We start from the raw sequence: 27102 nt of genomic DNA, 5'->3' as shown, positions 1-27102 counted from the left end.
GCTAGATAAAGCAAGCTCAGTGAATATTCAGTAGGGAAAATCCTGCTGATTAAACGGAGCAGTGCAAGATGAGCTGCCAGGTCTTTTATTATCTATGACTCCAGGACTATTGGTAGTGAAGGGAGTTCTTGCATAAAAGCCTTTACTGGCTTTATTTATGCCAAGGCTGCTTCCAGGAAGGGGGAATCCATCATGTCAGAGATGAATGCAAACACAGAGCTTTCTCTCTTGCCCTCTCTCTCCATTTGGACTGTCCTTTCATTTGACATAGAGACTGTGGTGTTCTGTGCATACTCTGCAACTTGATTTGCTTAAGACTCCCCAGAAACAAAGAGACAGTGAGGGTGGGATCACCTTAATACAGTAGCTTGACTGTTTTCTGGGAATTGCTAGCTGGGTCAAAAGAGAAAGTCAGGGAGGGAAAGCCAAGTCCCATGAGAGTGGGTTCCAGCGATGCCCTGATGGTCAGGCAGGGAGCCAAGGGAAGGATGCTGATCCAGGTCCCTCCACCTGCAGCCAAGCACATCTTTCCCGTAACCCATTAGAGACCTCAAAGCCCTGGCAGATGAGAAGAAAGGTCATGCCCAAACCACAGTTAGAGTGATGCAGAATTGCCATTATGTTCATCAGGTCATTAATACCCCAGGTGAGAAAGAGAAAACCCATAAAACCAGTTAAATTTCCTATTTGATGCCGATAGCTCTAGCACTGTTCTTGATATTGCTTCCACATTTTAGAAGACTGTGTTTTGCTGTGCTGCCTTTCCTAAAGCTCTGGCAACTGTCTAATTAAAGGCTGGCATAAGGCAGCTAAGCTCTGCCCAACTGTGGCTGTGAGGGCAGTTTTGCAGAGGGGAAGGCAGAGTGCATCAAAGGAGTTCAGCATCATGTCCAGAGGACAGGCATTTTTGGGTAGGGTACTACCTATCCAAAGTGCATGACATGCAGAAGTTCAGGAGTTTAGTTACAAGATAGGGCTGCAGGTGGCCCACAGTGGGTGATCCACCACACTATGCATAGAAAGATGTTCTTTTTCCCATGTGTTGTATGTGGGAGTATATGTACGGGGCTGGCTGAGGATACTGGCAAGACAAACTTTCTTCAGACTGTGGAAACCTCTAGTTAGCTTCACTCATCCAGACCATGCCCCAAATCTGTCTGTACCCCAGCAGAGAGGATCTAACATATGGTATCAGACATCAGCTGAGTGAAGGATTTGAGGCCTTCCCTGCTACCGTCTGTATAAACAAATACACAGCTGCACTGACAGGCACATAAAGAAAATGGTGTCAGAGATTCCAGCCGTCCCAGAGGTAACAGCACAGCCTAGCAGTCCTGAACACAGTAGGCAGGCAAATGCTACAAACTTGCTTTTGCCAAGGCGCTGCCACCGCCTGAGCTCAGGATGTGCTAGTTCCGCTCACAGCCCAAACTACAGCATGGGGTTGAGAATCAAAGAGCAGTGAGTCTAAACCACATATGCATCCCCCTCACACCACTTTTGCAATTTCAGACCAGATACAGAACTCAGTAGCCTTGCATGTGGCAGCCGCTGAAGAGTGTTTCTTCTAGTGAAGAGACTGATTCTTCATCCAGCTTTCATAGGAAAATATTAGTTTGATAATCCCTTCATAAATTGTGCAGACCAGCCTCTCTAAGACAGGGTCAGGGGAAACAAGAGTTAAGGAAAGGCAGCTGAGAACTGTAGATGCTGAAGGAAGGGGATGTGGGGAAGATCCAGGGCAACGGTGATGTGGTGTGCTGGCAGCGTGATGGGTGGAAGAGCACTGATGCTCTGATGAGCAGAGCTGCAGGGTGGCTGGAAGCCAAACACACAAAGCAAATAAGCCTGTCAAGCAAGACAAGGGACTGCACATTGCAGCTCTCTCAGTCTGATTCCCAAGATATTAATTATGGACTCCATGTGCACTAAGCAGGGCGTCTAGTTGAGGAAGGTAAGAATTGCCCTGGCCTGTACTGGTCCCTTGCTGCAAAAGCAGCAAATGTTACACGTCCTGCAGAGACAAACAGCACACAGAAAACAGAGATGCTCGGAAGGATGTAAGCCCAGCAGCTCTGAGCTCCCACGCGGGAGGTCACAGGCAGGTCTGGGAAGCAGCACAGCCCTCGAGCAGGGTCGCTGGCAGTCACACCTTGTGGCTCTGCAGGCGGGCATTGCCTGACCTTGCTGGTGAGGAGGGCTTGGGTTGCAAACACTGCTCGGCTCTGGAATCTTCCATACCTGAAAGCCACAGGTCTTGGTCTCCTGTGAAGCAGCACACCCAGCTCGCTGATGCGCGGCTTTCCGGCTTGTTCGGGAGGAGCAGAGCCGTGTCTCAGGTGCTGGTGCCAGAGGGTGCAGGATGAGGGTCGCTGAGCAGCACGGACATGCGCTGCAGGGAAGCAAGTGCCTTTTGCACCTCCCCGCATGGGACAGAGCTTCCAAGCTCGGGGGGCAGCCTTTGTTTTTGGTGTTTACTGCGGCTGGACACTGTCCGTGCGGGCGGATAGGCTGCGGTTCCTCCGGCAAGGGTTAAGGCTGCGGGCGGAGCAGCCGGGCCCCTCTCCCGCGGCGGGCGCAGCTGCGGCCCGGCCCGGCCAGCTGGCTCCGGGCCCTGCCCGCGGGCGGCCCAGGCCCAAACCCTCCGCGGCTCCGTGCCTGTGCGAGGCCAGGAATACTCGGCAGCAGGGCCCTGCAGACCGGGGCCGCACTGCGGTATGGTGCCCGTGTCCCTTCCCGCAGCACGGAGCCGCAGAGCCCAGCTTCCCTCCGGAGCGCCCTGCACCCCCCGCCACTGCTCCCGGCCCGCTCCGCCCGCCCCGCTCTTGTCCCCTGCCACCAACGGGACTGCCCTTGAGGAGAAGCTCTGGCCGCCTCCAGTCACACCCCAGGGGCAGGAGGCCCTTTGGAATTTTTCCCTTGCAGAGGAAAATCCCACAGTGCTTCTTTTGGCCCCAAATGATGGCCCAAAGAACAAATTTCAGAATCCCAGATGCTTCTAGGACAGATGATGCATTGTATAAAGCATCATTTGATTTTTTTTTTTTTTTTTTTAAAATCTGGTGTGCCTTAATCCACGTGGCATGAAGCTCATGCAGACCAATGGCAAGAACCAGACACCCACAGTTCTTGGCTGTGAAGCTGTGCAGCATGCAGGAATAATGTGCACATGGCTGGACATGAGCAATACTGCTGAGGATCCAAAAGAAAACAACCACTCCTGAAATCCCAGTGTACAGTACTCCACTTCCTAGTCCACCCACAGAAGGTGCTGGTCAGGGCTGTCACCTGCTATTTATGTGAAGGTAGCGTGGTTTAAGTCCCCAGAGATGAGAGAGAAGCTAAGTTTAGTATCTCTGCTGACAGATAGCAATATCCAAGGAACAACGCCATTGCCCACAAGAACGCTGTCCTCTGCCAAATGAGATGTTTCAGCCTGTCTTCTGGATCCCGAGACAGGAACACACTGGTAAATCCCTAAATTCTGCCCACTTACATCCACCCTCCGTGTGGGGTGAATCCACAGTTTCCTATTGCAAACACAGAAGGCAACTATACTGACACTTGTGGCAATAGCCATAAATTCACATTAAAAGGTTTCAAGTAATAGCATTGCTATGTAAAGACAGCCTTTGAAAAGCTTGTTTCCAAAGCTTAGCAGCAGGATTAGGAGGTTTCTGGCTCTTAGCTGTGAGCTTTGCAGATGCTAGGGGCTGGCAAAGCAAAATCTGTATCACATGAAAAAGTTGATCAGGTCTGACTCTCCCCTGCCGTGAGATTACTTTTCTGACTACAAAGCATTTCTCCTCAGCAGTAAGTTCAAAGTACGTGTGGGCATGAAGATAGTGTATTGTTCACCAGCTCACTGTTCTGCTGAGCAGCCATGTCGCTTGTTCTCCATCTGAGGTTATAAACAGTGCTGAGAAGCTGCAAAATTGTTCACAGCTTAAACGACGTAATCATGATAACCTAGCCTATCTTACCATACTGTGAGCTCTACTTTTATAATCCTGCTTAATCATTAAACCACAATAAAAGCAAGCCAAGGAGTTTAAGGCAAGAGCCAAGCCAAGGTGTATCAGAGCACTGCTCCAAACTTGAACTGAGCAGTCAGCTAGAGACAGAGGAAGCCACATAAAGGGGTAGCAAAGTCATTGTGCAAAGGGTCAGAAAGATGTGGCAGAAAATTTGTATCTGTTGGGACTTGTGAAGCTGTGAGCTGCTCCTGCTAGTCAAGACTCTGCAGTGGTGCCCTATTTACATCCTTTTCCCAGGAGACCATCTTGTTATGTAGCACACACACTCCACTCAAGTCTTGGTGTTGACGTAGATGCTCTGACTAAACCCTTATGCCTGATGATTATTGAGTATAACAGTGGTTGCTGGTTATTTTTCAGAATGCTTTACCCCTCTACTGAAGCGTTGGACAGACCTATTCCTTCCCCACCATGCTCTATATTGTGTTATGGCAAACTCATTTTTTTCTAAGGCCATTTCATACAGAGGGTGAGGTTAAATTAAAGAAAAAAATATGGAAAAGCAGGAAAGGAGAGACACACTGCTTCTGTCATTCTGCTGGAGACACTGAGAAAAGGGTTAGGCCAAGGCCTGCCCATGGATGCATCCATGGCTTGCACTGATTCCAGGAGGATTATTCTTGTGCATATAAGTGCATGACAGACAGAACAGATTTGGTCCTTGTTGCTTTGACTTTTCCAGGATGCTCCATTTATTTGTGCATTTCAGGAAACAGACTGGTACAGTCAGATGTTCTGTACCTGGGTTCCCCTTCTCCCACCCAAACCAGAAATAATTTTAGGCTAAAAGCATCACCCATGCCAGAAGATGAGAGAGCCAAATCCTTTCAAAGGCAAAGGACTTACCAAAACCACCAGGGTTTCACCTGAGTAGGACTAAACAAAGAACTTCATCAGTCTGTGACAATTTGGCTGAAGAGACAAATTATTTTCACACCAAAATAATAGTCTGGATGGGGGAACACTCTTGCCTCAGCTTCCTTGAAAGCAGGAATGAGAGGATTGGTATTGCTGAGATCATCCCAGAATTTGGGTTACGGTGCAGAAAACGGATTCAAGTTCTGCAGTCTGAAATGGGGTATATTTTGTCTTCATTGTCTCACTACCACCTCTTGTAGGATTTGACTGCAGCATGGAAGCATCCTGACATAACTTAACAGTGCATCATGTTGTTGTTACTGTAGTAACTTATTACTAGGACATCTTGTGTTATCTTTATTGCTGCAGTACCTGGTACAAATGTACCACTGTTTGCCCATACACACTGTTGTTACTGCCTTATTCCCCAAACTAATTTACTGCAGCATCCTGTTGTGTCTTATTGCTGCATTATCAAAATGCTACTTTACTGCAGTGGCCTGTGTTACCTTATTGCTACATTTATTCTGGTATTATTATGTCAGCTTACTGCCACTTTTTATGGCTGCCCTGCTACCATTTTATTACAGTACTCTATGGGATCTTAGTGCTGAGTTATACTGAGAGTACATGAATCCATTTGTTTTAGCCTAACGCTGTCTGCACTGGCTTGTTGAACCTTTCCTAGTGTTTGTACTGGTGCTGTTTTGCCACAATAGCCATGAATGCTTTGGATACTCTATTATCCAAATAACAGTGCACAGCCATATTTCACAGCTATAGCCCTGTAAGTATGGGAAGTTTTGTAGCTAGCTTGCATGGTACGGACATTGTAAAAGCTTTCCAGACTGTCTTTCTTTGAATTGATGCCATTTAGAACATAAACAGAGGTGGAAAGCTGATTTCCTAACTCATCTTCAGCACGATGAGGTAGTTGGAAGACATTGGACACTTACATAGGAGCAGATTACTGCTTGCAATGCTCAGTGGGATACTGTTGGGTGTACAAGAGTAACATCACTTGGAATAAGCAACATCATTAAAAAGCAATAATTCAAGGATGCAGTTCATGTGGAAGTAGTTACATGTTAGTATCACCATATGTGAAGTAAAAGACACATGAAGAACAGTTCATATGTATTCCCAGGAGGAGGCTTTGTCTACTCATATTTGTTTTTGAGAAATTTAGTCAGGAAATGAGAAGCAGAGTTTTCTTCCCTCCAGAGGATATACAGCTCTGTCTTCTAGCTAGCCTTTGCTGAGCATATTAGTTTGCATGAGTGTACATTTAAATTGCAAGCTGTTCAGCATCCAGGCCCCCTGATGCATGCCCATATGCATGCTCTCCATGTCTGTAAGAATTCTCTCCATGCGCTCAACTGTTCAAACATGGAATATTCCCCACAGGCGAAATACTGCAGCAGCCAACATGACCATCCTGCAGGAATAAAGCTGAAAGACAGAGCATAGTGCATTGCTCACAGGGGAGGAGCACATCCCCAATTTAAAGTCTGGCATTTCTGCTCCCTGCACAGACCATAGCCCAAATTCCACCTGTCCCATCACCCACCAGCATCCTCCAGTCCTGCCCACATGTGCCCCCATGCTGCTGGACACTGAAGAGTACCCCCATGGAGCTGCCCCATCCTGCCCCCAGGAGACAACCTCTCCAGTGTCAGGAACTCACTGCAAAGCAGAGACCCACATGTAACACTTTACCATCCCTGCTCCTTGCTACACACCAGAGTTTCATGTTTTGTATGTACCTCTTGCTCAGGAATGCTCTGCAGACCAGTCTGAGGGTTCACAAGAGAGACCTCCCATGGGAAATGCCTTTTGGCTGGGCAGCACTGGCAGTAGAGTACCTTGGAGTGTGAGCAGCTGTTGGTTTACAGAGCTCCAGTGATGCATGGCAGTGGCAGGTTTGACATAGATAAAAACTCCCTCTGCAAGGCTCTGAGGAGAGATGGCCTCTGCATTTTCCTAGGGACAACTAAGGGGACACATAAATGTGCATGAATGGACAAGTGAGTCTATTGCACGAAGACCTGCTATTTCCCAAGGGGACCCTTTGGCTGGGTGGGCAACCGAGGAGAAATGGGTCCTGCAACACAGCTAAATGGCAATTTGGAGGAGACCAAATATCCCCTTCAGAGGCAGGGGACCACAAGAATGTCTGGGCACATTGATGGTGGTTCTGTAGTCCTGGAACTCGCTTGTGTGTCACGTATATGTAGGATGAATTTGGTCTGAAGGCCTCAGACAGCAGGTTGTTTAGGGTATAGGCATGTGTAAAGAACAAACATCATACTCAATACTCCACTGTACATTCATGCAGGTGTATGAACCTTAGGTATAATTGCTATTAGGAGTTTTCTGGGGGAAAGAAAACAGGTATCAGAATGAGAACTGTCATGGGCAAAGAGGAAGGTCCTTTTTCTGACAGAAACTACGCTGGCATGTTTTTGTGTATACATAGGCCTTAGATATTAGAGTAATACTTGCCTCAGAAGTGAATGTTGTCGATAGCCAGCTATCTATGTAGCTAGATGGTTTTGCCTAGGTAGGAATGCAGACTTGCAGCCATATAGCAGTTTCTACCACCTGTACAAAAAGCCAACTTGCCTTGGCATGAGTGACGAAGACCAAGAAATGTCTAGTTTCATGTATGCTTCACATCTGAACTGCTTACCAAATATAGGAGGTTTTGTGGTACTAAGTCAGCTGAGTCTTGATATTTTCATATATAGATAATATACTGTATGTGAATGCAGGCCATTTTCCTATCTGCAGCTAGTATAAGTGGTTTTTTTATTAAAGTCACTTCAGTCCTGTCCTCACCCTAACCTCCATACCCCCAACAGTTTGAAAAAAGCTACTGGGTCATCTCTTGCTGTTGCATTCATAGGCTGTAGGTCAGATGAGTTTTAGTGGATGCTCATTTCCTCCAATGGTGCAATTTCACTCTCAGAATGATGCTTCTCAGCAGGGTCAGTTATCTGAGCATGATATCACAGCTGGGTGTGCTGCTGTTTAGGAAGGGTCACCTGGCAGCCAGTGCCCTGCCCATTAACACCCTGCTTCTGCTGCTCCCATCTCCATCAACTCCCTTCTCACTGTAGGCTGAATTTTGACACCTGCCCACATCAGAGTTGCCTTTCCCTGAATACATGGGAGTGGATTTTGGCCCTCTCTGATTGGAGAGCTGGAGTCCAGTTTGATTTGCTTGGAGAAAAGCTTGAACATCCATCATTGATTAGGTATGCAAAACTTTAAATAAATAGAAAATGAAATAAAATATAAACAAACTCACTTTAAAATACCATATGTGTGTGTGTATGTGTGTGCCTGTGAGTGCATTGCACATCTCAAACATGACTTTTTGAACATCAGGCAGAGTCTGATCACATTTGCACTACGCGCACATGCAGAACGAGTCCGCCGATGCCAGAGGATTTGCACTAGGATCAGAGTCTGACTCAGTGGCAGATCCTCAGGTGATGAACACCATTCTTGCTCTCCTGACTTCAGCTGCGGATCTGGTCATCATCTCTGGACATGACACATGCTATTGGAAGGACAATGAGTGATGAACTTAAATAGTGCCTTTTTTTTTCTCATTGTTTTAAAGAAGGAGAAACATAGGAAAGAAAAACAAAGTTAAAGTCAGTGAATCTGCAGGAGAAATGCATGTGGGATTTTGTGAGAAGGAGAAGCAGCTTCCAGCAGATATTTTATTGGATCCAGACGGCCACATGAAAGAGAGCAAGTGAGACTGCGGTGCCATCTATTACAGTCACGTTTGTGCCAGGGAGAGACGAGATATGGAAAAACACTGATGTCTCTCAGCTATTCTTTCTCCACTCTGTGGTTGGGTCTGTTTCCTTAAATAATGAGACAGCCAAGCCCTTGCCTTGTCGACCTTCAGCCTCCTGTGTATGGTGAAGTGCGCTCCTCCAAACCTCAGCTGGAAACAAAGTACCTGCACAGAGCTCAGCGTCCTTAGGGAGCTGTGCAGACAGGGAAGGGTTGGTGTAGAGAGGTGCTCCCCTGGTGTGTGGCTCTCTGCTTCCACTTGCTCAGGCTGTCTCCCCTGCAGGGACCTGCTCTCCCTGAAATGCCCCATCCCCGGCAGTGGTCCCAGCTGTCTCTCCTGCGGGGCGGTTGGCTGGAGCTGTCAGGAAGACTGCATCAGGCCTGTGAGGCGCTTGCTCGCCAGAGACTTTCCCTGGAGGGAAGGACAAACAGAGAGAAGAGACCCGGAGGTGTAAGTGACATCATGGGATGGTTTCTCTGGGAGTGAGGGACAGGGGCTTTCCCCCAGGGCAGGGCATGATGCCCTCCTGACAAGGGAGGCAGGCGATGTGTGGTGAGCCTGCCCCCAGCATTTTGGCTGCCTGCAGTTTTGCCCCCAGGGAAGTGATTTGGCAAGGATGAGTTGTTCCTAGTGATGTCCAGTGGCTATCACTCAAGGCTGGGCCCTGGGACCCTGTCTTGGGAAGATGTTTCCTTTCTCCAGTTTCATGGAAACTGGTGAAAGCAAAGCCATGTCCTACACTCGCTGCTGCTCGTTCTGCCCAGTGCTGTCCTGCTGGTGCAGACCTCTACCCCAGCTTGGGGAGGGATGCACAGCCAAGGCTACTGTGAAAACTGGGATGTCCCTCCCCACAGCCTGTGAATCAGTGTCACTTGAACAGCATCCATCAAGAACAAGTGTAGGAAAAAAGTAATTTCAGAAACAGCTTAGCCTGTTCCTGCCCTGCTGTCAGTCACTTTTGCACACTCCTTGGTCACTTGCCTCCTGGGTTGGTGTCTGTTCACTCCTGCTTCACCTCCCTGCTCTCCCTGTGCTCTCCTCCAAGACACCAATGCAAGAGTGTGGCACTGTGGCAGCCTTGCTCATGCCCTGCTGTCATCCACATGAGCTTTTCCACTAACTGGCAGGAAAAAGGACTAAGAGGAAGGAAGGTCACCTGCACATCTGAACCCCTTCACTAGCTTAGACCAGCAGCAAAGGCTTTCAGGAGCAAAGGACCTACAGGACCTATTTCAGGACCTACAGCCACTCTTCTCCATTTGCAGACAGGGTATATCCCCATGGGGGATGCTGATGGCTTTGCAATTACTGATGTAACCGTGAAAAACTGTCTCAGGTATTGCACCAGTTGCTGTGTTTTTTTGGTGAGCATTCCTCTTGAAAAATGATGTTTTTCTTAAAGGAAAAAAAAAAGTCTTGCTTGAAATAAACATTCAGGGAATACCACACTGCTGTACAATACCTAGCAGCTCTTAAACAACCTCCTCTTCTTTACTATATTTAGCCAAGATTTCCTTTGCAATAGGAAGTCTCACTGATTGCTGTTTCAAAGAGCGAGCCACAAAAAAAGCAAGAGAAACAAATTATACAGTGAAAATGAAAAATTTATACACAAAATGTAGAAAAATTTGAAATTTAGAAATTAGCAGGCTATTTGAAATAAATATTTTTAAACAAGTTAACACTCTAGGAAAAAAGAAACACTTCCCACCTCCCATTGACTTCTAATATCTTCCTGTTTAGAGCTGTTCCAGGAGGATGTTCCCTACAGAAGCCTCATTTCATTACTGAGATGTGTGACTTTCACCAAATAATTTGTTCAACTGCATGAACACACACAGCCTAATCTGTCCGTGTTCTCTACACAAGCAGTTGGCTGTGAGAAACACTGTCATCATTCTGATTGTCTTGCCTGGGACAAGAGACACACAACCATTGCTCTGTACCTCACATGCAGGGCTCAGCAAGGGAGTGGCCAGCTCATCCCAGAGCTCTGCAGACACACCATTTAAGACATGTATATTTGGCTGGTTTGGGGTTTTTTGTTTTGTTTTGTTTTTCACTATAAATCAAATTTTTGATTATTATTATTTTTAAATGTGCTGTTGTGAAGCCTGGCCCAGTGCCAGCCCAGGGGGTGGCCAAGTCTTCTGCAGGGCAATGTGGCTTGGGGGGCTACAACCACGACTGTCATTTTGCTGCTGTTAAGGAAGACCAGAGTGAGAGTGCTAAGGAATTATCAGTTCCTGAATCCTATTTATAGGAAGAAGAAGGTAAAGATGCGGATGTTAATTCCTGGAAGAATAACATGGCTGAGTTTAGGAAAAGAACATGTTAGTTTCCGTCAGTATTTGGGTACTTCCTTAGGAAAAAAATAAATAAGCCTTCGTTTATATAATGCCTATTCAGTCAGACTCTAACTAATCTGCGACAGGCAGCTCCTCTTGTTATCTTCTCACAGGCAGGTGGCTTGGGGCTACGCCAGCTCCCTGCGTCAGGCTCCAGCAGGGCTGAGGAGCAAACACTGTTCCACATCCTGCCCCGATTTCAACATTCATGTGTTCAAAGCGGGAAGGAGAACCGCCGGTCGTGGGCCAGGTGCAGGAGAGGCGACAGCTGCCCTGGAGAAGGTGGTGGGCTGGAAACAGAGCCGATGGCTGTGGTTTGCACAGGGCAAAACCTCGCTCATGGGTTTCCCAGTGGAAACTGCTTCCCGTTTCAGGCAAAGGCAGTGGCCTCCATCTGCAGCTCCCTCGTCTCAAGGGAAAGGCGTTACCCTGGGAACTGCAGCAAACTTCCCGCCTGCAGGCTGGGATGAGTCCCCAGTGCAAAGCCCGTCTGTCTGGGAGGATAACTGTGCCAGGGAACAGCCTCACACACAGGGACAAGCAAACAGATGGGTGCAAGAAGCTCTGCTTTACGACAGCAAGAAGCAGGCAGCAATGTTGTCTGCTTGGCTGTTGTGTTCACCTCTGTGCTAGGACAGATGGCAAAAGGATCCCTGAAATTGCATAGAGGGATTAATGCTGTGACTTTTTTGATTACAAGTAAAAGCGCTGTAATGTTCAGCCCCCTACTACAGGCATACTGATATAGGTGATTTTGTTTCAACCCAACGCCAAGTATCAGCCTCACAGCAAGGGTCTGAGTGATACGGATATCTGCAGGCTGGAGTTGGCTGTGATGCAGGTGTTTGGTTTGGGATTCTCTCATCTTAGACAGCCTCTTTAAAATAAAAATAAAGAGGATCAGGAAAAAACTGCATTTCATTAGGAGAACTGGTATCTCTTTCCTATTACTAAAATCCACAAGAAGGGAGCAAAACATTGTATTACAGGTGAAAAAGCTGCAATCCATCTGCTGATATAAATCAACACGACATGATGTGAAAGTTTGGCACAAACAACACCGAGTTTCTTTAAAAATGTTCACCCAAAATAAATTACTTTTCCCTTCTATGCATCTTTGTTTAGCATGAAACCAGAGGCTGCCCCCTCGTTTCTACCTCTCCCCACTGAAAGAGAATGTCAACAACTGCCTTATTTCCAGGAAACATTTCATTTAAGCTGTTTTGGCAGGGGATTTGGAAAGCACACCATCTCAAGCTCAGCACACTTCAGTGCTTCTTTTACTGTGTCGCATGTATATGCTGAATAACTTAGGGCAAGATTAGAGTGGATCTAAGGAGTAAACTTTTTCCATGGGGTCTAAAGTCTATAAAGAAATCCCCAGTCCTCCAGTTCCAAAATATTTGTCACTACTAATTAAGGTTACAACAATTAAAACCCCGGACTATTGTCGCTCAAACAGCATAGCACAAGCAGGAGGGCATATGTTGTATGGCATCTGTTGTGTGTCGTCTTAGATGCAGGAAGACTTCCTTTTCTCTGACGTCCTGCAAGCAATTGAGCTGTTACACAGCTTACAGGCAAGGATGACATGGAGCTTCACTGCATCTTAGTAAAGGTAATGTCCAGCTCTCTCTCTGCTGCTAAATGAGTAATTTTCTTTTTGCCCCTGAACACTCCCATGACAGAAGCCATTTCTTAAAGGCAGTGTAAAATCTGAATTTGGAGTAACCTAAGGAAAACATCAGGGAATTCTTAATAAACTTAATGAAACTGCCCCCAAGAAACTTCCAAGCATGTGGCCATCCGACAGCTTAGCTACATGTCAGGTAGAGGACTTGGACCTCAGCAGTTGCGGGGCCATCAGGGCTCACTGAGGCCCAGTGAAATAAAGATTAACCTGTAGGTCACAGGAGATGGTTAGCATCTTTAGTGGCTGAGCCTTTGCTGAGCAGCTACTAAACTAAAGTGTAAAATGCAATCAGCAATTATTTTATGCAAAATTCAACAATTTAACATAGGCAAGAAGCCAAGTAAGAGGGGAAAAGGGTGTCTGGGATTTGACACAAAAAAGGGACAGCACTCCTTTCAAACCTCTGGTATGAGCCACCAGAGTTTCCATCTTGCTCCTTGCTTTTATCTGCCAAAACCAGCATTTTGCACAGCTGGGACAGAAGCAGAGTGGGACCTGTCTTTTGAAAATAGTTTTAAACTGAAAGTTTAGTTCTGCCCAGTACCCCTGGCTTCACACAATGTTGATGTGCTCTGCCCAGCACAGCGCAGTTCAGTATGTAGCATGCAGGCATTGCCCACCCACAGCATGCACAAGCCAGAGCTCCCATGCATGTTGGCAACAACTTACCTGAACACCCAGGCAGGGCTTATCCCATAAAGTGCTTTGTGGCTGCAGCAGTGGGGGAGAGGAGGGCTGGCAGCACAGACTCGCGTTTGCTGCCTCAATACAGACCAAAGTGCTGTCATGCTGACTGCTCACCTCCACACATTCTACCCACCAGCCTGGGGCTTTGTCTGCTACAGCTGGCTCCACTTCTTGTTTTCTACCCCTCATTTGTGCACAGGGCTCTCCTTTTCCCTGTCTGCTGCCCAATCTGCTCCAGCCAGAAGCACCACTTTCCTGGAGGAGAAGTCATCTCCTGGAGAGCACTGTTGCCCCATCCCCCTTTGCAGAGAACGGGGGCTGGAGTGCATCTCCACTGGAGATGAGCTAATCCTCCTTCCATTGGCCTGAATGTGAGGTTTTTCACACTGTTACAGGCACTGCTCATTTTCCTATCTTTTCACTAACATTCTACAAGAAATTTGGCGATGGGCAGACAATGTCCTGCAACCAAATTTTACTTCTGAAGGGATTGCCATAGTCCTAGCATGGTTTGGTTTTCAATGCTATATTACACTGCAGATCTTGGGGAAACTTTATTTTCATGCCATTTAAAAATATTTTTATTAGATTTCTTTTTCATTAAAATATACATTGCCATCATAAGATAAACATAACATAAATTAATGAAGGTAAATAAGATTAATTGAAATTAATAAAATTAATTAAAAACAAACAATACAGGAAAATAGTTCAACACAAAATTTATACAGACACCTAAACTATGAACATAAGTAACATAAATTAACACACAAAATATGGTGGACAATACCACCAATTACACACTGACACACACTGAAAACAGGAGCTGCAAAGTGGCTGTAGTGGGTAAGGTGGGGCCAGATGCTCCCAGCATGCACAATGCTCACCTGTTCATGCCAGCACAGTCTCACGAGTTACCCCCAGTTTCCTGCAGAGCGGGCCCCACTTCTCTTCTAAGGCTTGACTGGCAAGTTACCTGAGCTTCTTGCCATTCCTGCCCATCACAGTGAAGCTCATCCACCATGGGTAATGTTCCCACATCTGATACTGCTTTTTTGCTCTTCTAGCTCGTATCACTTATGGGAACAGTTCAGAGCTTCAGTCCAACTAAAACCACTATGATCTATTCTGATTTTTAAGTTGTGAGGATTTCTTACACTTCCTAAGTGAGGCATTGCACTTTGCTTGGAGAAATACCAGTACACCACTGTATATGGCACAAACCAGGACCTCTGTATTCACCCACTCCTAGGACAGCTTCATAATAGCTGCAGCTCTCCTTTACCATCCCACTAGCACCACAAGAAAGATCCTCTTCTGTTGTGGTGCAGCCTGGGCTCCGTGTAGCTGAGAGTGAGCCAATTTTGGCATTAGCTGAAGCTGCGTATGGACTGCAAATCCAGGATGTGTTCCACCCTTTGACAAAAAGCCCAAGAAGACAGAGGAGCAGATGGATCACTGCATCCAGTACACAATGGTGTAGCAGACTGTTATTTCAAGCCACCTCAGAAATGCCCTAACTGCATGTTGCTGGTCTGGCTTTCAGGTGGGGTGCGATTCTGTGCAAAGGACTCTGACTGCCTTGAGCACAACTGGGAATCAGATATGTAAATATCTTGCACAGAGGAAAACGGAAGCACCACTGAAGTATCAAATCTCTCTGGAATATCAAAATAAACTTGGCTGAAATCACAGCAGGGGCTAAACACACCCTTCCAGCCTAACACCATGCTAAGGTCATGGTTTAGTATCTCAGCTAGACCTGTCTGTAGTGAAAAGGTACTAACTTTTATTTTCCAGAGTTGGTGTGTGGCTCGAACAAAATACAGCAAATTAATAGTAGGTGTGTTCTTGTGGCTAGCACAGGTTTTTCCCACGAGAATTCTTCTTGTGTTTTATAAATAAAGATAAAGTTTGGATGTTATTGGAACAGTGTCCCAGAACTTGGACAGTGCAGGCCTGGCCAATCAGGCCTGGGGGAAGGCTTCTAACTGACCAATCTGGGTGACTTTTGAGAACTCTATATATGTGATGAAATCAAAACAATAAAGGTCATTCCTTCTTGCCACTGAGAACTGGTGCATTCATTACTCTGCTAGCTGCTCAACAGCGACATGTTCTGAACTTCGTATGGTGCCTTTCATCCAGAAGGGTCCCCAGGCACTTCACAAATGGTGTGCACAAAGACCACTCACCCACTTTACCCTTGCAGGGGCAAAAGGAAGCTGCCATCCTGCACCAGCAGCACTACACAGCAGCACTTTTAGGAAGGGAAGTGAAGGATAACTTACCAACTAAAAACAATGAATTCTTATCCTTTGAAGGAGCCCCTGTATACAGAGCAGACTGTGCAGCACCTGTGTAACACATGCAACTTACCCCTTAGCAAAGCAGGTAAGGTACCATGATGATACCACGAGAGGAGGCGGTGCATTCATGCCTGCAGTGCTGAGTCAGTCCATGCACTGGCTGGCTATTGCACTGACGGAAAAATCACATGGCAGGCTGCAAACATGGGCTGCATCCCCTTTACACTTTGGGTACATTCTGATGCTTCCATCACCCAAGTAATGCAAGTTCCTTTTCTCAGTAAAAGCCAGTGAAATGATTGGAGTAGTAAAGTGAGCACATTTCCTTTTAAAGTAAAATATCTTCCAAAGAGAAAAATAACCCTTTTCCCAGATACCTTTTCTTAATGCCAAATCTAAGAAACTTTGGAATACATTCCTGCATCCCTTCTCTTCTTGCTGTCTGTTCTGATAGCCATTTCACCAGCATCTCAGTGTATCATCTTTTTGTACTTTCCACTTTTTCAACCACTATTCTCTACCAATAATGGCTTAAACCTTTGTCTTTATTGCAGGTTTTGAATACTTCCCATATCCTCAAATGCTGTGATCTATTTATGCAAGTTGGTAGAGCTGGGAAAGTGAAAAAGTGGAAAAGCTGGTAAATATATGACAGCTTTATAAGACTATCAATGAACCAGTTAAAAAGATGACATCAGACAGCAATTCTTTCTCCAGCCTTACACCTTCTTCACTGCTTTCATGGTTACTATTTATAATACATCACAGTGACACAGCTGTGCAAAGTATTCACACAGTTCACCTGAGAAAGATAAGATTCTATCAACACATTTCACATGTGTGACACCATACTCATGAATTAAGAATAGGAGTGTGACTTGGACTCTGATCCAACAGTACACAAACCAAGAGGACATAAAAAACAGCATGAGGCAGTAGCAGTGGCCAAGGGATGAAGCTCAGGATCAGCAAGATGGGGAAGCAGCAGAAGGGTTGTCACAAAAATGGCAACATGGAGCTGGGAGACAGCTGAGAACATCGAGGAAGGGACAGCCAGGCAGTCAGGGTAGAAACTAGGGCTTTCATGGCTGTATAATGCAAGAGAGCAGATAAATATGGAACTGAAACTAAACATGCAGCTTTATATTTCTCTGGGCACTGAACTGGGATGCATTTATGTCCTGAGACAAGAATTGTTCAATACAAAATTACCAAAATGTATCAGAAAACTAAAGCAAAGGAAATGCTACCCTGATAATGCCAGTTTGTATCACTGCAAGGAGGAGGGCATTTTAGGCTCCAGAGAGAAAGCATCTTGTGCACTGAGCATGACAAATACGTTGAATACCAGATGTCCAGTCATTCTTGTTTCTGGGAAAATTATCCTTGGATGAGAAGCCCAGGTGGAACACTGGATGTCATGTGGTACTTTGCCTACAGTGCTTCTGGATGAGAATACAAAACCACTAGGCTGGTGTTGTTAACACAAGGACTGCAGCAGTTCCTGCTTCCCAGCTTCTCCTTCTGCCTATGGCACCTCTGCCTCCTATGGTTAACGAAGCTGGGCCAGTCTGTCAATTCAGTTATTCACCAGTGCCTAGGAACTGAGACAATCTTCAGTCTTCATTGACTTGCTGTACAAAATGTTCCATCCAAAATGTCCAGGATTCTTTATAGAAGGGTCATTAGAAAACTTTCATTCTTACATCCTTAATGTACAGTTTACTTCCCAGACAGCTTGAACACAGACCATGCCATCCTTCACCTGATTTTCTTTCAGCACTGTGTTGAATTTACCACTCGGAAAGGCTTCGTTTTTCTTCATACCTAACTCCTCCATACAGTTCATACATCTGTCCTCTGTATCTGATGTCTCCTCGCATGCTAAGTTTAAAATAAATATCCCAAGTCTTTTAGTCTCACTACATACTCACATTTCCTCCAGAACTCAGCAGGAGGGCTGGTTTTCCCATTAAGTATTGCCCTCTTTACCGACTGCAATGATGAAAGATAAAATACAGTCTGCAGTGTATCCCATGCAAACTGCAAGCAGCCACGGCAGGCCTGTGCACGTCACACCTCTGTATACACTGCACTGGACCACTATGGCTTGAAGGAGGTGGGGAAAACATGGGAAAAGCATTTCTGTTTCCCACAGACTCCAATATCCAGCCAGAAGTCTGGCATTTGCATCTTTGCCTTCTCCAGTCCTGTGGAGCACACTCTGGCAGATGCTGTTGGTTTTGTCTGGAGCTGACAGGTCCTCCCATCACTTGGACTGAGTGTCACAAGGGGCTCTGGACAGCAAATGCCTCTTGCTTCTCCCAGGTTGTTGCAACTCTTCTCTTTGTCCTCAGGCAGTGGAAGAGACACACAAGAGATTCTTTGCCTTCTTCGGGTAAAGACCTTTTTCAGTCCAGGAACATAATACTTAACAGTGTCCCACATCAGTCAGTTCAGCCAGAATTTGTAAAAATTCTGCCTAAAGAATAGATTGTTGCTCTGGTCACTCTTGTCCTTTAAAGCACAAAGACTGAAAACTCTTTTCCTCTCAAAAGTGGTACCTGTGTGGGTGTGCCTTTTGTTCTTAAAGAAATATCAGCTGGGAATAAAATGCAGAGGTCTCAGCACTGAGTCACCACCTGGATACTGAATCAGAAATTTTAACACCTGTTTTCTTCCAGGGAAAATTCCTTCCCTGGAATATAGCCCTTTTAGGAAAGATTGAATTCAAGTTTGGGTATCATGGCCCAGGCTTATCTAAGTTACCTGCTGAGGCTGGTATCCATAGGTTTAATCCCTGTTATTGCTGGACTACCCATTGCTGCTTTTAGAGATAATGCTTAAGATGCAAAAAAGGAACCCCCTCCTGTTTCCTCCTTTATTAAATGCAAATGGCTACCAGCGCAAGTTAGGCAGAGACTTGGTGGCTTCCTTTGTGAGACAAAAAGCAGCAGTAGTTTCCCTAAATGTACTCATTAAAATATATTTTCCTTCTACTCTTGGCCCTGAATGATCATCTCAGCTTATGAGAACTAAGCTTCTGTCTCTCTGATTATTAAATAATTTCTAAAGCAGATGGGAAACTACAGTGGTTTAAACAGCTAGGCTGAGACTGCAGGGCTAAAAATAGTATACCAGGCTCCTTTTAATTAGTAAGATGATGAAATATGACAGAAGAGAGAGATGTAGATATATGGATTTGTGTGTATGTGTGTCTTTAAAATTAAGTTATTACCTCAATACTAGGTATTATTTATAACATATATGATACATGGTGTCTGATTTTTATGATGCCATTTATCTTCACTTGGGAGAGAAGACAGGCTAACTCTGCTTTCATAATGTCAATCCTTGTTGTATTCAAAAGGAAAATTGTAATAAGATAAACCTGCCACCATGCACAGTGCCATCCGTTTTTAAACAAGGTGGATTAGTAAGTGCTCCAAAGCAATAGACTGTCAGCTCTGCAACTCCATGATATCGACCGTTTCCCAGGGCGCTCTGGAGAGCATGGAAGAGCCAGCCTAGCTTTATACCTGTGATTCCACAGCATGGGAGCCTTCCATAGGGCCAAAGGGTCAGGCACTGGGATGTTTATCCTGCCACTATGCTGCCCATGTGTTTTTGAGGACTCTTCAAAACCTGAAGAGAGGAGAAAAAACGTCTGCTGCCCCTCTGCTCTGGCAGTGCTGGGCAGTGCATGCCCTGTAGTGTTCTGCTCAGCCATGCAGATGTGGCCATTTCTGAAGTGTTGTCTTTTTCCGGTCTTTGCCAATCAAAAGATGGCGAGACCCAAGCAAACAGAGAGTCTGATTTTTTTCACTCAAGTGAAGACTCAGTGTCTAGGGTATGACTGGCCTCCTGGCTACAAGTCAGCTTTCTCTGATATGGAAAGCAACACTGTAAGTACAGTATTTTGAGCAAGGAAGGGATCATGAACCTCTACCTCCATGCTCCTGCTCTGGCTCTATGCCACCTTCAATGTAAGTGGAACAAAGTTCCTCAAATTTCAGTACAGTGATGTTAAAGGAAGGGCTCTAGAAAAAAGGAGGTCCAAGAGAGCTGGTCAGTATTTAAGCATCAGTCCTTCCAAGCTCAAGACCAGTGTATCACCATAAGCAAGAAATCAAGCAAAGGGGGCATCCCTTTGAATGAGAAGGGAGCTTCTAGCAAATATCAGACAGATTCTGGTATTTAGAAAAAGGGCCACATGGGAGGCTTAAAGGAACAGTCAGAGTATGCAGGCATGTGACAAAGAAGGCCAAGGCCCAGTCAGAATTAAGTCTGGCAAGGGATATCAAGGACAAGAAAAAGGGTTTCTACAAGTACCTCAGGAGCAAAAGGAAGATGTGTGAAAATGTGGGTCTGCTGCTGAATCAGATATGTGTCCTGGTGACAGAAGACACAGAGAATGCCCAGTTATTGAATGCCTCAGTTTTTAGTGCTGAGGTTGGCTCTTGGGAATCCCAGACCTCGGAGGTAAGAGAAGAAGGCTGGAGAAAGGAAGACTTCCCCTTGGATGTTGAGGGCTGGGTCAGAGATTGGCTAGGCAGACTTAGGTCCCATAAATCCATGGGCCCTGATGGGACATACCCACAGGTGCTGAGGGAGCTGGCAGATGTTGTTGCTGAGCTACTCTCCATCATTGAAAAATCGTGGAGAACATGAGAGGTGCCTGATGAGTGGACAAAAGCCAGTGTTACTCTTGTCTTCAAAAGGAGCAAGAAAGAGAACCCGGGAAACTACTAGCTAGTCAGCTCCACCTGAGGACAGGTGATGAAACAGATAATTCTGGAGGTCATCATCAAGCATGTAAAAGAAAAGAAGGTCACCAGGAATAGTTAGCATGGATTCACCAAGAGGAAATCATGCTTGACCAATCTGATAGACTTCCATAGTGGCATGGCAGGATGGGTAAATGAGGAGTGAACAGTGGATGTCATCTGCCTTGACTTCAGCAAGGCTTTTGACACCGTCTCCCATTACATCCTCATAGGTAAGCTCAGGAAATGTGGGTTGGATAAACGGACCAAGAACTGGCTGAGTGGCAGAGCTCAAAGGGTCATGATCAGGGAACAGCATCCAGTTGGAGGCCTGTAGTCAGTGTTCCCCAGGGATCAATACTGGGTCCAGTCTTATTCAACTTGTTTATCAATGACCTGGATGAAGGGATAGAATGCAATCAAAGACAGTTTGCTGATGATATGAAACTGGAGGAAGGGGCTGATAGACCTGAAGGCTGTGCTGCCATTCAGCAGGGCCTTGATAGGCTGGAGAAAACTAACGAGGTTCAACAAAGACAAGCATAGGGTCCTGTACCTGGGGAGGAATCACCCCAAGTACCAGCACAGGCTGGGGGCTGAGCTGCTAGAGAGCAGAAAAGGACCAGGGAGTCTTGGTGGATGACAAGTTGACTATGAACCACCAGTGTGCCCTTATAGCCAGCAGGGCAAATGATATCCCAGGATGCATCAGGAAGAGTGTGGCCAGCAGGTTGAGGGGGGTGATCCCTCCAGGGGCCACATCTGGAGTGCTCTGTCTAGCTCTGGGCTTCTCAGTACAAGAAATATGAGGAGCTACTGGAGATGGGCCAGCGAAGGACCACAGATCATGAGGGGTCTGGAGCCTCTCTCTTAGGAGGAGAGACTGTGGGACCTTGACCTGTTTCATCTAGAGAAGAGGAGACTGAGAGGGGATCTCACCAATAAACACAAATATCTCAAAGGTGGGTGTCAAGAGGGTGGTGCCAGACTCTTTTCAGGGGTGCCCAGTGACAGGACAAGGAGAAATGGCCATAAGCTGAAACATGAGAAGTTTCAGCTCAATGTGAAGAACTTCTCTACACTGAGGGTGGCAGAGCACTGCAATAGGCTGCTCAGGGAGGCCATGGAGTCTCCCTCTGAAAACAGTCCAAATCCACCTGGATACATTGCTGTGTAACTTGCTCTAGGTGACCCTGCCTTAGCGGGGGATTGCACTAATGATCTCCAGAGGTCTCTTCCAACCGTAACTATTCTGTGATTGTGTGATTTCCCAAAACGCTGAGTCACATGCTACAGACAAATACAGAAAATTTCACCAAGCATCTACTGGCCCTCCCAGTGCCAAACAGAGCAGTACAGTCTGAAGGTGACCCAGATCCACAGACAATTAATAGTTCAGTCAATCTGGGAGCCTACTTCGTCTCAATGACGCCTCCTTAAGGCAAATAAACTTTTAGCCCTTATTATTTTTGAGATTTCTCTTACAGCTGTCACTGGAAATGGGTCCTCATATTAATCTGCTTGTAAAATAGGCTCAGTGCTCTTTCCTTGAAGAGAGACAAACACTGGGGGTCTGTTCCAGCCAAACCTTAAGCATACACTTAACTTCATCACACCTGTGCAGGACCAGCTTGAATATGGGATCCTGTCATAGACAATCACTAAAGCACAGTGGAGCTCTGGAAACATGGACTGCTGAATTGCTCCACTCTTACACAGCTGGGATGCTGCAGTGCATTTTGGAGAACTAGAGCATACAGAATTAACTTCATCTTAATTCAGTCCCCTGAGCATGCTATAAAGTTCTCACTTTGGTAATGCTGTCCTCTGAGGACATTATGACATGTCCATGTGACTATTTTCTCGTCTCATGGCAGTGACAAACTGCCATAATGCAAAGTTTAAAAAATTCAGACTCTTCCTAGTTCTGGTAGCTACCATGCCATCAGAAGATGACATTTTATATCTCTATTAAGAGAAATGGAAGAAAATATTTACAGTATGCTAGCCAGTAAGACAAAATTGCCGACCAATCAACAACAAATTTCTTTACAGCTACTTACATTTTAATCACAGCATCCCAAACTGAGCTTGTCAAGTTACCCTTCAAATCAAATGCAAGAGAAAAATCCATCCTTGGCTGTGCAACTATAAACCCAGCCAGTCTAGTAAAGTGAGAGTTACTCTTCTACGTACTTGGCAAATCTGGGAGCAGAATTTACCACTTGGTGTAAATATTTCTGCAGAGTTTGTTTAAAAAAAAAAAATCTTGCCTACTCCTCGCCCTGGCAGACTCTTAGAAAGTAGTAAATATGCAGATGGGCATAATGATATATTTTGTATCAACATATTTTAAATGTGTGCATATGCATTAACTATATAAATACATTCCCCAGGAAGTCTGCCAGTGGATGTACTACAAAGCCTTGTATGTTACATTTGAGTTTGCTTGTGCAGTAGCACAGCAGTATCAGCAAGAGCTGCTCTCAGCTTATTTGCTCTACAGCAGCTTACACTTACCTGCACAGCCTACTGTTTCTCTCAGTATGTACAAATGTGTTATATTTATATGCCATGTGTGTGTATGCAGTTTACATACAAATACACATATATACACACGTGTGCAAGATTATCATAGACTCATAGCATGGTTTGGGTGGGAACCTTAGAGATCCTCTAGCTCCAATCCCCCTGTCACAGGCAGGGACACCTTTCGCTAGATCAGGTTGCTTAGAGCTCCGTTCAGCCTGTCCTTGAACACCTCCAGGGATGGGGCATCCACAGCTTCTCTGGGCAGCCTGTTCCAGTGCCTCACCACCCTCACAGTAAAAATTTTTTTCCTAATATCTAATCTAAACCTACTCTGTTATAGTTTTAATCCATTCTCCTTCGTCCTGTCTCTATGTGCTCTTGTAAAAAGTCCCTCTCATCTTTCTTCTATGCTCCCTTCAGGTACTGGATGGCCACAATTAGGTAACCCCAAAGCCTTCACTCTTCCAGACTTAACAAACCAAATTTTCTCAGCCTTTCGTTGAAGGAGAGGTGCTCTTTTCCTCTAATCAAGTTTGTGGTCCTCCTCTGGATTCGGTCAATGTGTTTCCTGTTCTGAGGACTCCAGAGGTGGATGCAACACTCCACATAGGGTCTCATGAGAGTGGAGTAGAGGGGCAGAATCCCCTCCCACAACCTGTTGGTCATGCTGCTTTTGATGCAGCTCAAAACACAGCCTGTGCTGCTCAGCATCCCTGCTGCTCTACTCCCCTTGCAGTATCTGCCTCTGGTCCTGCCCCTTCTCTCTGCTTTTGCTGTTCTGTAGAAAAATTGTTCCACACACAGATCCCTGAAAGCAAGTGGGACCAGCAGATCTTGCCAAAGCTCTAGACAAGACCACCTGGAGGCTGGAGACTGACAAAGGACAAGAGAGGCAGGACATCTCTCAACTGCCCTTGAGGTCCCACTGTTCCCTTGGCTAAAAGGTTTAACAGTGTCATGTTCCTTGCTGTGTCTGTGCTCCTTTACCAGTATCAGTATCATGAATGAGGCAAAGGGTATCGCACATCACTATTTATATGAGCTCTGACAGATGGGGGCAACAGAGGAAGCGGCTGCAGTGCTGTGGGTGGATATGTATGTGAAGGTATCATTATCCATGCACTATGGAACTGTACAGATACTGTTGCAATGGAGCTATGAGAACCATGCTCTTGTACTTTGTGCAAGGAAAAGCTACAACAAATACTGTAGTGGGAACATAACAAAAATACAACTTTGCATCTGGTTCTAGACAAAAATCAATTTGCCTTTGCAATGATGATAAGCTAGAATGAGCATTATGCCATTTCTCCCCCCACCCCCTTCTTTAGAGCTACTATTTAGATGAGCTATGGTATTAAGAGAAAAGCTGCAAAGATGCTAGCTGCAAAAGTAAAGGATGAAATAAAATGTCAAGCATCCACATTTCTCCCAACTGAAAATGAAGTTCTGAGGAAAGGGAAGAGGGAAAAGACAAGGAACTTACCACACTGCGAGTGAACTTTTCTAGAGAAGTTCTACGACCTTGCTCATTCTCTGGCTTAAGAGGCAACAAAGTAGGGAGATAAAAATACAGAAAAAAACCCTTCAGCTTAAATGCAGTCTTTCAAAACAGCAGCCAAATATAAGGAAGCAACAAGAAGAAAAAGTTGTAAAAAAATGTAAAAAGCAGAAATCAGTGTTTGCAATAGCAAACGAAAGAAATCAAAATGCCTTAAAGAATGAGAGACATCACTACTTTTACTCTCAATGTCACCTTTTCTCCAGTGGGCTTTTTGAATGGCTCATATGTGTCTGTGCGGAGCTGTGTCTTACAGCTGTTGGTATTGGTTTCTTGTTCACTGAATTTTCCTTCTGTTGCTGTTTGAGCTGGGACCTCTGATTCTGGTTAACATCTGCCGAACAGATATTGGAGGTTTCCATCTACTTGCTTAAAAAGATGAAAAAATCCACAGTAGCATTCATAATATTAAAAAGCAATGTGTGAGTGAATACAGTACTGGAAGAAAACCACCACTGGACTCATTGCCAGTGAACCTACATTATTCTATTTACCCAAAGGGTAGAGGCATATTTCCAGTAAGTCTGGCTATATCAAAACACCAGACAGCATATGCATGTCTTTGCAAGGCAACAGAAAGATAAAGGGCAGTTTGGGCCACTGATATTTTTGTACCTGGAGTACAGGACTATTCATATGCAAGAAGACATTCAATTGCACTGTGAGAAGACAAGCGTGTGCATCATGGCTTTATTAGCATATCCCTGAGAAGGTTGCTCAGTGCAATGCTTCATTCATTTGGCACAAGGGAGATCTAATCGCCACTAACAAGGAAGAACTAAATAATTTATTGGCATGTTTGCTGGAATATATAAGAGGGAAAAATGATTATGGAGAAGAGAAGAAACTCAACAATATGAAAGAAAGCTCATTGCAGTCAGAAAGCTGTGGGCACTGCTGATTTCCAGGAGAGACACTTATTTTAATGTGGTATGCCAGCAAAATGGGGATTGTAAGATGGAAGTAAAGCTGCCATGAAGGGAATAAGGAGCTACAAATAAGGGAAAACCCCAGTAATGATGGTGCTTGACAGTGCACTGGAAATCATCACTGCATTGGGAAGGTACCTACCTGACGTATCATCTGCCACAGATTCAGCTGCAGTGACAACCCCCAGGACAACGCACCAGTGCAAAAATCAGATAGAGAAGGCATAAGGAAGCCAAAACCATATCAGATAAATTGGATGAGAACTTGCGTAGTTGAGTCTAGGCAGAGTCTTTTGATTCTTCTGCATGTTTATCACCGCTTTCACAGCTCTCTGATGTCTACAAGGTTAGTCTTAAGCCTCCCATGCAGAGATGGGGCAGGTTGTCCCTGCCGCATCACCAAAAATGAGACCAAAACATAAGGCCCTTTTTAAGACAAGCAATGCTCTTAATCCAGAAGAAAGAAACAAACAACCTCCACACTTATAACCATTTGAGGAAGCCACAGCATCAGCTCTGATGTGCCAGAAGTGGTATCAAAAGTGAAAGCTAGAGGCACATAGTTTTGGGCCACACAGAGGATGGAGACAAGGCTCCAAGCAAGTACTAAGCAATAAGGCAGCCTTCCTGGCTGGCAGGAAGGCAGTAATGTACCCAGTCCAACAGTCCCCAAAGGAGTATTTAATATGCACTAACCCAAAGGTTAGTTGCCTCTCCTTGCATGTGAGAGGAGAGGAAAGGGGAAAGAAACATCAGCCTCACTCTTCTGCTGAGTATTAGACCTGTGCAAGTGCTCAGAGCGTCACAGATTCCCTCTTTGAAGGAGCCTCAGAGGTGTGCCTACACCCCAAGGCAACAGAGGTGACAGAAGCTGCATTCCTGCCACTTTGGCTGAATGTGTCCCAGTGAGCAGAACTGAGGACAGTAGTGCCCAGCCAGGCACAGGGCCTCTGCACTGGTCTCATGGCAAGACCCACCAGCAACCAAGTTACTGACACAATTTCAGGAGAAGAAATATCTGCACAAAAGACAGTGTTCTGCAAGGCTCCTTAGGGGAGCAAGGCACTTGAAGTCTGCAGTATCACATTGCTGCAGGCTGGTAAAGCAGTGTCTGACCCAACTGTATTTTGAAGTGGAGTTCTGGTGTGCATTGGGGTGAAAGGAGAGTGAGCTGCTGTACAGGCCACATTGTGCCCCTGCACTCACAGTCAAAATTTAGTGTTTCTGCTTTTTCTATCCAGCAAGGTGACGCATCTTCCCACCCAGCAGAAAGGCAGGATGGTGGTCTCCAAAGATGATGAGCACCTTGTTGAAGCGTTGAGAGCTTGTCTGGTGCAGAGGCCCCCACACAAGACTGTTTGCTGCCTCCCACAGCTGAAGACACAAGTGCGGAAGCAGCCACAGAGAGCACTGACGGTGTCTCACACAAGTGCCTTGCAAAGCATGGTTTGCAGTCACTCTGCACATTTGGCATGGCGGTGGCAGGCTGGGACCAGCTGGATGCATGGAAATCTCATCCCCATAGAATCCAGCTCTGAGTCAAAGCGTGACATTTTCTAGTAAAA

The 27102-nt window shown here is 45.7% G+C and overlaps 1 protein-coding gene across 8 annotated transcripts in view; it reads right to left on the bottom strand.

Annotated features, from left to right (window-relative positions):
• Positions 1-7220: 7220 nt before the first annotated feature.
• The window catches only part of RGS6 (regulator of G protein signaling 6), a 261853-nt gene continuing 241971 nt past the window's right edge, over positions 7221-27102 (bottom strand). For 7 of the 8 annotated variants that reach the window (XM_085062225.1, XM_085062222.1, XM_085062227.1 and 4 more), the window contains 2 exons: positions 24534-24587; positions 7221-9123 (listed from right to left, as the gene is read on the bottom strand). In XM_085062225.1, coding sequence (XP_084918351.1) covers positions 9073-9123; positions 24534-24587 — 105 coding nt within the window. In that variant the 3' untranslated portion in view covers positions 7221-9072. The remainder of the gene's footprint in view (positions 9124-24533; positions 24588-27102) is intronic. The other variant, XM_085062226.1, reaches the window with a different exon arrangement.

The sequence above is a fragment of the Lichenostomus cassidix genome, chromosome 5 (assembly GCF_008360975.1).
Source record: "Lichenostomus cassidix isolate B80296 chromosome 5, HeHo_3.0, whole genome shotgun sequence".
NCBI classification, from domain to species: Eukaryota; Metazoa; Chordata; class Aves; order Passeriformes; family Meliphagidae; genus Lichenostomus; species Lichenostomus cassidix.
This window is presented reverse-complemented; position numbering and strand designations above follow the sequence as displayed.